This window comes from Vanacampus margaritifer, chromosome 2, assembly GCF_051991255.1.
Source record: "Vanacampus margaritifer isolate UIUO_Vmar chromosome 2, RoL_Vmar_1.0, whole genome shotgun sequence".
Taxonomy (NCBI): domain Eukaryota; kingdom Metazoa; phylum Chordata; class Actinopteri; order Syngnathiformes; family Syngnathidae; genus Vanacampus; species Vanacampus margaritifer.
Genome location: NC_135433.1, coordinates 9,351,103 through 9,365,279, shown reverse-complemented (window position 1 = coordinate 9,365,279; position 14,177 = coordinate 9,351,103). Strand labels below are relative to the sequence as shown.

Below are 14,177 nucleotides of genomic sequence, written 5' to 3'. Positions count from 1 at the left end.
AGCGTAGGTTTTTACTTGACGTCTTTAAACGTCAGTGGCAGTGAAAGAGTTAATAACATTCTTCCATGCTTAATGTGTGAATCCTAACCCAAAGTAAGACGTTTTGTTGAATATTTCCTTTTTTTTTTTTTATTATATAATATAGTGTGTGTGTGGTGGTGGTGGGGGGGGGGGGTTGTTGGGCGGGAGGGTCAATGCTCTGGACTGCAAGAATAGATCCGGCCCTGCATAAAGCGGCCATCAGAATCACATCACATTAAAGAAGCTAAACAAGAGTAAATTGTATCAAGCTGACAATCTTTGAGAGAATATTTACTTGAAGATATACCTTTATTTATCCAAGTAAAGCAATGGAGAACAGTTTCTCATTTGCGATGCCGATTAAAAAAAACAAAGAAAACAAAGACCAGCGTGAGTGTGACACGTTGGAGTGGAGTGAACAAGTCACACATTTGCGGCCATACTCTTAAAAGTAGTCTAGTAGTTCCTATTTTAGGTTTATTCAGATGAGCGATTATTCAACAATTTACCAATCTGTTGTTTGTCACAACTAGTCATGTCGAAGGTGCCTTCACTGACCTCCGGAATTTAGAGTGACGTATGATGTGTGTGAACTCAAGTGGAGGCTGAAATATGATAAGTTTTGTCGTTTGTGTGGACTACGACCGAATGTAACCCCGCTGTGGTTGGGCAATAAACCTAAAAAGCATCAGTGTCACAGTGTGCCAGGCGGGACACTCCATCGAGTCCTCGCCCAAAGACAGATGCGAGTCATCTGTTCTTAAGGGGAAATAGAAAAGGACTTTTCACTTCTAGAGTGGCACTGTCATATGAAGTCACTGACAGGGAAAGCTTTTGCTACAACCAGAAAATAAGATGAAACATCTGATGTTGATGGTTGTGGCGTTCATTTTGTTAGCAGGGAAAAAAAAAAAAAGTCACGTACTTTGGAAGACGAGCATCTCCAGACTGATTGTATTTCGTTTTTTTGTTTTTTTTTAAGTTTTGCACTGTCCTGTCAGACAGCAGATCCAATAGACCATTTGCACCGACGTCCCGTGATCACATGACTGCCCCATTATGGTTGAAGTAAATGAATGTTGAATTGGACAGGACACGGAGCGACTTAGCAACTGTTATTGTACTAATTATAAGTTATTATTACCCATCTAGCCATGACATTTACTAGTTCGACTGACATTGGCCTGTCGGTAGAAGTGGCACATTTAGGGCTCATAGAGCGCGCCATTTACAGAAGTCGGAGATCGCTCGTTGGGAAACAGACACTTAATTACCTTCTATCATCAAAATTAGTTTTAACATAAACTTAACATTTATAGTTTTTTTCTTAAATGCCACAATTAAGTAGTTGGTAGCTATTGTATACATGTCTTGTAAAGCACCCATCGAGCATTCTGCCACTTGTGCAAAATTACAACTTACAAAAACATTTGAATGTAACAGCTTTTAATAATCCAAAAGACAAAATTTGATTCCACGATTTAGCAAAGATTCGATTTTTAAAATGATCATGTATCAAATTAATTCGATTTATTGCCCAGCTCTACTTAAAAAGGTACAACTTGTTTATCTTGTAACTAACTTATTTTATACATTCAACTACGGAGAAAAAGATCAACGTGGCTTAATTTGACCAAAAACTAGGAACAGTCTCAGGCTACGTTCACACTGCAGGCCGTGATGCCCAATTCGTATTTTTTGTTAAATCCGATCTTTTTATGTACCGTTTACACCACAAAAACAAATGCGACATCTAATGTGAACGCAACGCGCCCGTGATGCGACTCGCATGCGCAAAGAACACACGTCGAGTGACGTACACCCAAAACAACGTCGTTGCAGTTTTCGCGGAAGTGACCCGACTCGCAACGTTTCACCGCCCGATTCGATTCACATCGATTTTCAATTCAGTTAAGGATTTCATGCAGTACCAATTTTACTTTTATTTTGAAGACATTCTCAGGAGTACCAATGTTGCAAATACTGTAGTAGAAAATTCTCTCTCTTGCTTGGAGCATTAGTAAAAATATAAATATTTACATTTATAATTGAATCCAATGCAGTTACATTAATCATGTATATTTTATTGAACATGACCTGATCAAAACAATAAATAGTAATTGAAATCAATTACAAAGTGGGAAAAACACTCCGGCAAATCACGACATTCCCATTCCTGTGACGGCTTTTATGTTAAGGTTCCAGTGGTTAATAAATAAGTAAAAACAAATTGACATAAGAGACACAGTCATAGTGCATAATTGTGCAGCGCTTTTATGTCCAATTTCTTACTTTACTTCTTTTGGGGGGTATTTGTGTTCAGTCTTTGACTTTTTCTTTCATTAAACGTACAGTTTAATTACTGCCACATGAATGCACTCCGTTTAATAATGTGGCGGTAATGCACCAAAAGCACCTGCCAACCGCGATAAGAAAGAAGAAGAAGAAGTCACGCATTACCGCCAGTGGCCTTCTTCATAGCCATAGGCATCTATGCTAAAGAAGAGGGCGCTAATGAACAAAAAGTATTTGACAACCATCAAATTGAAGTAGAAGAAGTAGTCCGTAGTCTTGTGTAAGTTATAGTGTAGTATGACTTATTTACTATTTAAAGCAACAAGATGCACAGTAAATGATCAGGATTCGACTTTTGGCTCCAATATGACGCAGAATTTCAGTTAAGGTAAGCCGTTTAAAACTACTGCAAAAAGAAAAGCTTTTCCATAGTGCATCTGTCTGAACAGTGTGCGTTTGCATGTGTGTATTTTCAAGAGGGAGACCCGCCATGTGATCCGCTTGTATTAAAACACAGCCCATTTTTAAAGTTATATAGCAATCAGCAGCTCGGAGTTTCCTTTCTTTGTAAGCACTGGGCTCCTTTTTGGGGGTACCCTGAATCACAGAAGGGCACATTTGAACAACGCTCACACAAGGTTTTGAACAAGCACGTGCTTGGCTCGGGCACATGAATTGACGGAAAAAGCCGTATTAAAAGTATCGATACATGGTTTTATGAATCGATATTGGGCTATGAAAAACAATATCGATTTGATATATCGATATTTTAAACCCAGCCCTACCTATTTATATCCACATACGAAAGAGAACCAGGTCGGGTGTGAAAAAAGTCACACTGCATGAAAAAAAATTAGATACTTGTGAAAAAAAAAAATCGGAATTAAGCTGCAGTGTGAACGCAGCCTAAAAGTGCTTCATGTAAAAAAATTATTATTATTTTTTTAAATATATATATATATTTTTAAACCTTAGCATGGCTTAAATGTTAGAAAACTACGACCAATCGCGTGAATTTCCATAGGTGAATGTTGGCGGCAATTGTTTTGACATTTTTGGAGTGGACATATGTCCAAATGGACATGATTAATGGGATTTCAATTCATTTCAACAGGGAAAGATACATTTGGGATATAAGTGTTGTCATGCAAACAAAACTTGTAAAGCAAAGCACCACTGTATTAAGAGTTCAGTAAGCAATATTAAAAAGGTTAAATGAGAGTTGTGCGTTGTGTAATATAAGACTGAATAGAAGTAGCACGGCCAGTGAGAGTAACGGTCAAAAAGCTTTCGCAAACCGCCTCAAGGGAACAGAACGTTGCCTCCCTCCACTTGGCTTGACTGCTTACTGCTTGTGAGTGTGGTCGACAAGAGAATAATTGCAACGCCAGTGGCATTTGAACACAGACAGAACACAAAGCTCCAAAAGTGGCCCAAGACCACTCACTCTGACACATACGCCAAAAGGTGGACAGATGAGTGTCACTCTAGTGAGAGCTAAAGGATGTCACCAAATTGCTGCTGGGGAGGAAGTCGCTTTCGCTCTTGTCCTGCGGTTGTTTATGGTTAAATGGGTCTAGGACATTAGACAGTATGTGCGTGTGTCTGATTTTCAGTAAAGCACCTGTTAAAACAAGTAGGATGGAAAACTACGACACTCATTCCGTAGAACCAAATGTGAAATGATTCACTTTCACGTATACAATTGCTCTCAGCCGGGAACTTGACCTTTTTTTCCCCCATGGGAGAAACAGTCAAACTGTCTTGATTAGGGAAATCTCTGCATAAAATAAAAAAAATAATTGGAGTCACAAAATACACAATAGGCAAGCAATATACAAGTACACATTGTTGGGCCTGGCAAATGATAGTTTCAAAGCTTGCACAGATACTATAAACAAAATAAATTCTATAAAAATAAATTCTGGCGGTTATAGTTGAAAGACCTGATTACATACCCTAACACTTATGTGCAATAATACAATTAAGATAAATCCATGGTGACGTCAACATGATCCCAGAAAAGTATAGGAGTACTGCTATTGCTGCTATTAGGAGTCAATGAGGTGGAAAAGTAATCCAAACAATAAGAGACGCTCCAGGCCCCACAATGAAAACTTCATTTTGTAATGAATAATGAGGTCTCCTCACAGCAACACGCACATTTTTGGGGATAGAGTAAAAACCTTAACGCGATGAGCGTATGTATATAGAGAATACAATATTTTACCGTTTATGCCATCAATTAATCAGACAAAAGTGGATTTTGCATTATTAAACACGGGTAGAATATAATCATGTGAGATGAAGGTATTGTTTTTGTCCACTTCAGGTTGCCATCCTCACATTCCACTGGTGTATCTGTGACTTTTCATGGACCTGACCTGGTGAGTGACATGGGTGCCTCGGCGTGAGTTGTGGCCATCAGCAGCTTGTGTATGAATGAAGTTATTATATGTTTGTTTTCTTACAGTTCGTTCAATAAAGTGATTGAAAGCGCACTGGCAGCTGTGCATATTCTTGACCATTTGCTGAGGCATTAACAATACGTTCTAACAAGTGACGGTAGGCTGCATTATATTAGCTAACATTGCTACGTTACGTACAATAAGATCATAGGCATATTATTGTGGTACACATTACACTTTTTTTTATTTTGATTGATTGATTATTATTGATGATCATTATTTCATTAATCATTATTTGCAGCCTTATTTTTTTTGAAATTTTAATACCATATATTTAGGTATTTTGTGTTGACTATGTTTTAAGTGATCGATACATGTACTTATTTGGCATCTCCAACTGAAATCATTGGACATTGGATGGGGTGTGTTGTCTAGATCTAAATTTGTCCTCAGTGGTTCTGGTAGAGCATTAAAAAAAGTATTAAAGAGTGCCTGCACAAGTTTACATTTTAAGTTTTCAGCACTAGAGATTAAAGTAGAAATTTTACCCTAAAATAACGAAGTACAGTGGTACCCCGGAGTTTGAACATAATTCATAAGTCCGCAACACCAAAAAAAAATTTCGTATAGGAAATAATGAAAATGCAATTAATCCGTTCCCAAGCTCCAAAAAAAATTCCTATTTTAATTTCAATTTATGTTTTTTTACATTTACAGTACAGTACAGTATTTAAACAATAAAAAATACCTTACATTTTTTGTTGTGTGATGGCATCAGTGGATGATAAATGCTATGTTAATGCTAGCTTTAGTTCAGTGCGGAGTTTGTGTATTTTACATTGGGCCTATTAGACTACTAAGCGGTCCTTCCGTGCATTGTTTAACATCAGGCACGTTATTGAACAGCTAAGGGGGTCCTCTTGCCAGTATTTACAGAAGTAGTCACGGTAGTTACAACGGTGCGATAATCTCCTTCCGAATTCCACAGTGGTTTGTAGCACTATGTTTTTCTTTGCTGCCACTGGCACTGTTGTCTTTCTTTGGGCCCATGGCAAAGAAAATTGTCATGGAAAAATCAAAATGCACTCGTGAGTATGGAGCACCTCCGGGAGTATTCCCGATCTGATTGGAAATGAGCAGTGCATCGTCTCAACTACCGCAACGGAGCCTTCGGTATTGCTCGGCTTTGCTCGGCTACCCGTTTTCAAGGTACGTTCGGTTTAGCTTGCCTTGCTTGGGTGTTTGAACTCTGAAAATTAGTTCAAACTCCGAGGCATTTTTTACTCTGATTTTTTGGTTGAAGTCCGATTTGTACGAGTTCCGAGACGTTTAAACTCCGAGGTTCCACTGTAATCGTAATAGCCAATGTTGCTTCTCATGAAGACTGAATTGTGTTTGTCATTGTCATAGCAACCTTAGACCATCGACTAGATAGGTCTATGTTGGCACTTTAAACTACATCTTTATCTTGAATCCTTTAGTCTCATAAATGTCACCTAACTTTGTGGAAGTGCACCCTAATTGGTTACAATCCCTCTTTAATACTATTCCAAGTTTCAGTCTCTCCATGTCAACGAGAACGCAGGATTTATAGACGCTCAGTTTATTTGGAAGGAGAATCACGGCCATAGAAATCATCACTAAAGATCTTAATGCTGGGGATTAGTGCGAGATATCGTCAAAGGGCGAGGAGACCTCGTATAAGCCAGGAGAAGTGGGGGATCAAACGCGTGTTATGGGAATGAAGGCTAAAGTGAGTGAGTACTAAAATGGAAAATGGGCAGCAATTCACAATGGGAAATCTATTCCTTTTCTAATTTGACTAGAATATATGCAATTTATATGCTCTACAAAATATCAATAAACTGTTTTTCAAAATGAAATGAAAACGTATTGTACGTCAAAATTATATATATATATACACAGTATATATATATATATATATTTTTTTTTATTATTATTATTATTTTAATGACTACTTGAAAAGTAAAAACTGTACTGTATTGGATAAAAAAAATCTATAATACTATACACAAAAAGAACAAATTTAAACAAAATTTTTGCATCAAGTTGATTTGATCAAAAGGACATAAATGAGCAATAGGGGAAAAAGGAAAAAGGGTCATGTGTAAACAAAGCAACAACAGGTAAGGGATTTTAGAAAGTTTGGAATTCCGTTGTCATTTTACGGGGATCTCTGGAATGAGCTTATTACTGTACATCCAAGACATGAAGACGCCCTTAATTCTTTGACAAGCAAGTATCGTATAAATGCGCAACTCCAGCCCAGTAAACCACCGCCCAACCACAGAGGCGGAGTCGATTCTGGAAGCTGGACTTTAAGTCATTTAAAAGCAAAAACAATAACTTTGAAGTACTAACAAACACAATTACAGTTGTTTGGAGGTTGTTAGAGGTCTGTTTATGTGTGGCTGCTTGAAAGGAAAATATATTCCACTAGACACATCTGAACATATCCCACCGGAGGAGCTGGTTGAAGTGGCTGGGGAGAGGGAAGTCTGGGCTTCCCTCCGAAAGCTGCTGCCCCCGCGACCCGACCCCGGATAAGCGGTAGTAAATGGATGGGTGGATGGAAGGACATCTAAACATATCAAACACTATAAATGTCAAATAACAACTGTGTGCCAACCACAACTTTATTCAGCATATAAAGTTATACAATACATCCACCAGCATCACATGTGCCACTTTACGGCACTGGCGTCGGTTTATATTGTCGACGTATATTATAAACGTGTGGAAGTACTTTACAAAAAATGAGGCCGGTGGCGCAGTCGCTTTCAAAATATGAAAAATCAAATAGTATAAATGTACAAATGAAAATATAACAGTGAGACATTGGCCATTTTTGGAGCTGACATACTGTGCTGAAAAATTAAAACAATTAATTGACTGACTCAACTTTCATCTCCAGGGTTTCCCCCCGGTGTTTTACAGGCCTGGCGGGTCACCAGGCTTTTTTCTTCTCTTTTCCTTTTTGCCCACCCGGCAATTAACACTAATCGGTGCATGTCGCCCGCCCACGTGCGTCGACGTACGATGAATAGTAATCACTGGAAGTCGGCTGTCGTCATTGGCGCATCTAGTTAAACAATTTTGTTTAAAATGTCAAGAAAGTGGGCTTTAAACAATTTGTGATAAAATGTTTCGTCTCAAACAGGCGAGGCATTATATTTTGAGAACTTAAGCTCTGACAAATGGCAATTTTGGTATTTTATTTCACATTATTTTATTATCATAATTTTGTAAATGGATATGAATGGCAGAACACCAAATTTTCGCCTTCAAACCATGCATGCGTTTACTACTTACTCTACACCCTTCACTGATTCATTTTGGAAATACTGTATTACTAGGTATTCAAACTGTGAACCATTATTACAAACTGAGATTAAGGCTAAAAAAAAAAAAAATAGAAAAACGTGATTCTGCCGATTGTTACCCTTCTCCTTTTTAAGCATGTAAACAGCAATGAACTACAGACCACACAGTGGCATATAGTTGTAAGAAGAAAGCATAGTGAAGAAGTATTTCTCGTGCGCGAGTGTGTTGGTGAATTGGGCAATTCTCATTTTGTTTAGCCATCCAAGATGACGTCACAGCAGAAGCAAGCTCACCGACCAGCGGCTGAGTGAGACAAAGGAGGACGCTGCGTTGTACAGTATGCAGTTCTGCACTATACTTAAAAAAGAAAGACTAAATGGGGCCTGCTCTAGCTTTCATAAGCACTGTAGGGATTCAAAAAGCCCCGCATATCCCCTCTAGCTGTTATTCTAAAGGTTTTGCAAAGGGGGAAAAAAACTGTAAAGAAATGACTGTTGTAAAGCAGTACAAAGATACATGAAAGCTTCTTCTCTGAAAGGCAAAATGAAAAGAGCAAATGGAGGGATGTTAGTTGGCATTTGAATCGGAGTATATTTTATACATTCCCAGACGTTGCGTCGCCATTCGCCGGCATCTTTAATTTTGAGTCACAGCAAATCCAGAGGATGACCGTCACACAACGCACGCCATTTTGGTTGCTGTGCTGCAGGCCTAATGAGTTATGCATCACTCATAGAAATGTGTGCATGAGTGCACACGGGACACGAGCATACACACAATTGCGCATGTTTTATGTTTCCAATGTATTAGCGAGTGTTAGGTGTGAGTCAGATTAAATAAAGCCGGGATAAAAGCCTTTTAACAAGACTGCAATTCCTTTCAAATTAGAGCTAAGACTGAAAAACCTTTGATTTGTAAAGAGACATTGTTGCCACAGCAACAAGTTTTGTTTTGGAAAAAAAAAGGTCCCACCGGCTCAAATTTTCCCACCTGACAAGCTAAAACATACTTAGCACACATTAAGAGTGACAAAACATAATTGGATATGTTTTATTGAGTTGACGGGATTCTATATGTGTGGTGCCATTGGCCATAAAAAACTTGAGATGTCATTGAGATGACTGATGTTCGGAGATGCACTTTTTATTGGACAGCAAGTAAGTTTGAGTCCTTTTGGGGAATATATCATTTTAATAAGGCTTTACTAAATGCCTCTTTGTCCAGTGAAGGGCCTTGAAATAATCTCAGTTGTAGAGATACTTGGAATGTTCCTGAGAGCTTTTGGGCGACCATGAATAGAGAGGCGATAACACCATTTAAAAAGTTAATTGTCTGTTATATTCAAAGAGAAAAGGACACAATATGGTCAGTCAGACAATTTAGTGTTTTTCCACCAATCTCATACAACCGAAATAACTGACAGAATTAAAACTGAAAATCAGCTGTTACTAGAGAGAATAGAAAGGCCTGCATGCTAGGCATTGTTTATTTTTTCTCCCTCAACTGATCTTTCTTGAGAATTTAAACCATCCAAAACCTCTCCAGTGGAGAGTTAAAATTCACGATGTCCTCTTAAGATTTCCCAATAAAGGAATGTACAGAATGTAATTGGAGGTTAGGCGGCTACTGTATGTGTTGCTAAATAGTGAACATAATGCAGATACGCAACTCAAGCAGTATAATTCTGTGAGGTGATTGGGAAAGGCAAATAATAGAAAGAGTGAAATAACCAAAGTGAAAAACTTTACGTCCTTCATAATTTTCAATTCAAATCACTTAGCATTCAGTAAAAAAATTGTTAGGTGTACTTTTGTGTCTAAAGTCTTTCACATTGCTAATGACGGAAATACAAACACATGAAATTGTCAAATATGTTCTTACCAGTCTCTCCTTGAAGACCATCTGTCTAAGCCACTTGAAGTCCAATGGTTTGAAAGCAGTAAAAACAAAAAGTGAATCCTTTTCGTAGTGTTCCGGCTTCTGAATAGCTCCCTCTGGGTAGGTAATTCTCAATGTCGTTTTGGTCCCTACATCTTTGCCATAACCAGCCACCGGGGCTTCATTCAATCTGGAACATAATGAAATATGTCAATGCGAGTTTTGGGCCTGAATAGTCAGTTGTCATCAGTCAATATTTCAATACTTTCAATCGTCACTAAAATGAGCACGTCAAACATTCACCATGTGCACATGCCCGACTTTGAAAGATATTTTGAGTGCTTGTATAGACATCTATGCAGCAAAACTACAAGTGCCACATCTGAAGGTGGTGTTTACAGTCAAAGTGAGAGTTTATAGTTTACCGATATGTACAGTATATCCAATACACTTTATTTTTATAGTACATTTTATAAACACGCGTTTCCAAAGTGCTGCACGTTGAGATCCGTACACTATCATACAAATAAAATCTAATAAAATCAACTATTAAAAAAAAAAAACAGTCAATAAAATACAAAAATACAATAAGTAAAAAAAAATCAAAATAATATTTAAAAAAATGAAAAAAATATTAAATAAAAAATAACAAATACACAAAAGACCCCGATGACCACACAATTCACGCTGAACTAAAATGCGTGTCTCACCTGACCACGACGTCATAGTCGTCTATCCGTGATCCCAGAGACTTGTTGGACAGGATACCTCCATTGCCCACAATGATGCATCTTTTACAGCTGAGACTGAAATGGAGAGGGCAAGGATTATTAGCCAAGAACATATGAAAGGTGGGAGCATCTTGTGAGTAGCGTTTACCTGTCCAGTTCATCTCCTAGTCCAAAGTTTTTGGTGGTAGTTAAAATGCTGTCTATGATTCTCTCTGAGGAGGAAAGAAAAACAATCACAAATACAAAAACTAACAGCGCATACAGTAAATTATCTGGATCAGCAGATTGAGAATCCGTGTTTTATAGTGAAACTTGGTTCAAAAGACTCAACAAACTGCCAAAGGGACTTCACATTGCACTACAAGTAGAGCAACCTAGGTGGTCTTAAGATGAGTTGGAGCAGAGAACGCCTCTCTCCGTTTATTCAGTTAGCAGATAAGGAGTGACCAAATCAACCCTCAGAAATAGAGGTGACGGAGTTATTGAGGGGTGAAAGGCTGTGTTATGTTCTTTCGAACCTGAACCAGGTTGAGAAAGGTATGTGGGCGTACGAAGAAACTGTCCATAAAAGCACTCAAAGAGGAATGCCGTTCTCAAACACGCGCAAGTTAAGTAGGCGATATTGAGCTCATCTCCCTTGCATGGCGAGAACCCCTGTGATCACAAGGTGAGGAATGGGGATGTTTAGTCATAGCACACATTCCTGCCATGTTCCACAGCGTATTGTGCAAGTGTCATGCTCTCAGCATTAGCCGTTCAATGTATTACCTCTCTGCCTGACCATGTTTAGGCCCCTCATATTTGAAGTTCTTCCACCCGTAATATCTGAATATCCATCACGAGTTTAATTCAGTCTATGACTAGGCTTGTAACTCAAAGTACTCCTACATCAAATCATCTTTCCCTGTTGAAATGAATAGAAATGTCAATCCATTCCAATCGAGAGAAAAAAATTGCTATGTGTTTTTTAATAAAGAAAATAAAATCCAAAGACATACATACAGTCATGACACTATTAATTAGACTATAAAGACTTAGCTTAGCTTAGTCATTCTTTGCAGAGGATCAAGAAGATGCCCGAGTTAAGGGTGGGCGATTTGACGATATTAGATTGTTAGAAGAAATGCAGGGTTCACGATCTGTCATTTCTGTGGAATCGTCTGATCGCGACGCAAAGCATTTCAGCACAATTTGACCGCCGGCTGATTTTCCACCACTGACTAAAAAAGACAGCCATGCAGCCTGCCCCTATTTGACAACCAATCAATGTAGCCAAGTACTGCACACACGTCGTTGCACCCCCCCTCCGCGTTTTCACAAACAAACAAGCGTGAGGCATGGCGCCTCATGGCAGAGGAGCGAGTTTGTTCCCAAATTCATTATCCATAATATAACTGTTTTGGCTTCATGCCAAGCAACAAAGATCAGGCAAAAATCGTATGCAAAGTGTGCAAGGCGCACTACAATGAGAGCCAAGCTAATAATTAGCAGCGACAACAGCTCATACCTGTGACTCCAAAGATCAGACCAGATAGAAGCCTTCACCAAACTCGCGCCGTATGACATTGGATCCGCGTTACGAGCTGCCAAGTCGTAAATTGTTTGTTTTTTTACCCAAACACCGCCATTCCTCGCATGTATGCAAATTATAGAGAAATAGTGGCGCAAAAAATACAAAATGTGCAGGTTTTTTTGTTTTTACAAGCAACCTGTAGCGTTTGTGAAATGATCAGGCCAAGCTAACACCGTAATCCCAATTTGCAAAAGTTACCCGTCCATGCCAGAACACAACAGGCCAACGTGTGTATTTTTGCTCCCCAAAAAAAGTGTGTTGCATTCAAGACCCGTTCAGACCATCGGAAACTACATGACGCGCGATGCACTCACAAGGGTTGTTAACTTGTTACAATATTGACCTTTTTACTTTGCTACATTTTGTTTAACATGACTTTATACCAGTGAAGTTGTGAGCACTTTAAGACATTTGCTGTTTTGAATACAGAGTACACTACTTGAAAACAGAATTCTGACTTTTGTTATTGTTTAGCTGCTTTATAGTTAATGTTTTTCTTTACAAAAAGGTATTTATTATTACAGTGTTCATTTTCACAAACTAATAAGTGTAGCCTTAACTAACCTAGTATTTATTCAATGCTACTCTAATTTAATATCTATTTCATTTTAATTCAAAGAAATTGTGATAAAATCGAAATTTTATAATTAAAAAAATCGTGATAGTCAATTTTTGCAAGATGGCCCACCCCGAGCCTGATTGTTATATTATGTCCACATTTGTCCCTCTGCTGTTTGTGCTCAAATGTCTGTTGCTTAAAAGTTTATAAAACCACAATACATTGTTAGCATTAAGCTAAACAGACTTGACTAGAGCAAACAAAGTTATGTGGTTGTTTTAAATACACAATGTGCAATTCTTTGCTTTGTTTACTTTGACTGTAAACTTCAACTCAGCGCGGCAATGAACAGCATCGAGCTTCTTCTTTGAAGAATTGTTCACTATCTGCCAAACGGCTGCACGTTGTGAAATCAGTTCACTGCCACCATACAGCTATTGTATGTCTTACAAGCATCATTTGCCCAATGTCAAAGCGCAACAAAAGAGAAAGATACCAAAGTAATACAGTGGAAAAGCGTGGAAAGAAAAAGATGGCTGGGATGATGTTAAGAAACACAAAAAATGTGAGCCTCTACCTAGTGTTTTAGACATTACACAACCCCATTGACTCTGGCAAACAGGCCTAATGATTAGGGAACATTATGGAAGAGAAAAAAAGCACCGGGTCACTGTTTGGATGTGGTGTCGATGTCTGGCATCAAGCATCACCCTGAGCAGCATAAACACAGGGTTAAGGACCACACCTGGATCCAAGCAGGTCAAAGTGACAAATCGCAACGGGTAGGACTCACTTTCCAGAGGATGACATGATAGCTAATTGCTGTAAGTACCAAACTGTAAACATTTCTGTCGAGTATGTGTCATAGCACAGGCAAATGCAAATAATAGCTGTAGCTTTACAAATGTCCACAACTACTCTTCTTGAATGACAAAAATCTTTAATGGTAACAAAGAGGAGGATTGGAATTATCACGCAATATATAAACACAGACTACTTGCTGGAAATACTGCAGTCTAAACAATATAAAGTAAGTGAGGAACAAATGGTTTTACTTTTGGCGACAACAGAAATATTACGCCTGCTTAAATGTGTATCCATCCATTTGGTTACTACAGATGATACTCAAATGTTTTTGGGGTGAATTAAAGTCAATTTAGCTATCAATATAAACAATTATACTGCACAATGATTTGTCAGATTTGCCAATTAATGGCAGCATGACATAATGCCACTTACTGCTACTGTAACATCCTACTGTGACAGCCAAAAACAGCAAGCCAGCGAGGGCATTCCATCTGGCTGCATCATCCAACAGCCGTAACATCGCAGCACTTTTGGACAATTCATGTAATGCAGGTACTTTA

At 38.4% G+C, this 14,177-nt stretch overlaps 1 protein-coding gene across 3 annotated transcripts in view; it reads right to left on the bottom strand.

Annotated features, from left to right (window-relative positions):
• Window positions 1-14,177, bottom strand: part of st3gal3b (ST3 beta-galactoside alpha-2,3-sialyltransferase 3b) — a 56,996-nt gene that overhangs the window by 15,127 nt on the left and 27,692 nt on the right. For all 3 annotated transcript variants that reach the window (XM_077557886.1, XM_077557885.1, XM_077557887.1), the window contains 3 exons: window positions 10,827-10,890; window positions 10,658-10,753; window positions 9,951-10,137 (listed from right to left, as the gene is read on the bottom strand). In XM_077557886.1, coding sequence (XP_077414012.1) covers window positions 9,951-10,137; window positions 10,658-10,753; window positions 10,827-10,890 — 347 coding nt within the window. The remainder of the gene's footprint in view (window positions 1-9,950; window positions 10,138-10,657; window positions 10,754-10,826; window positions 10,891-14,177) is intronic.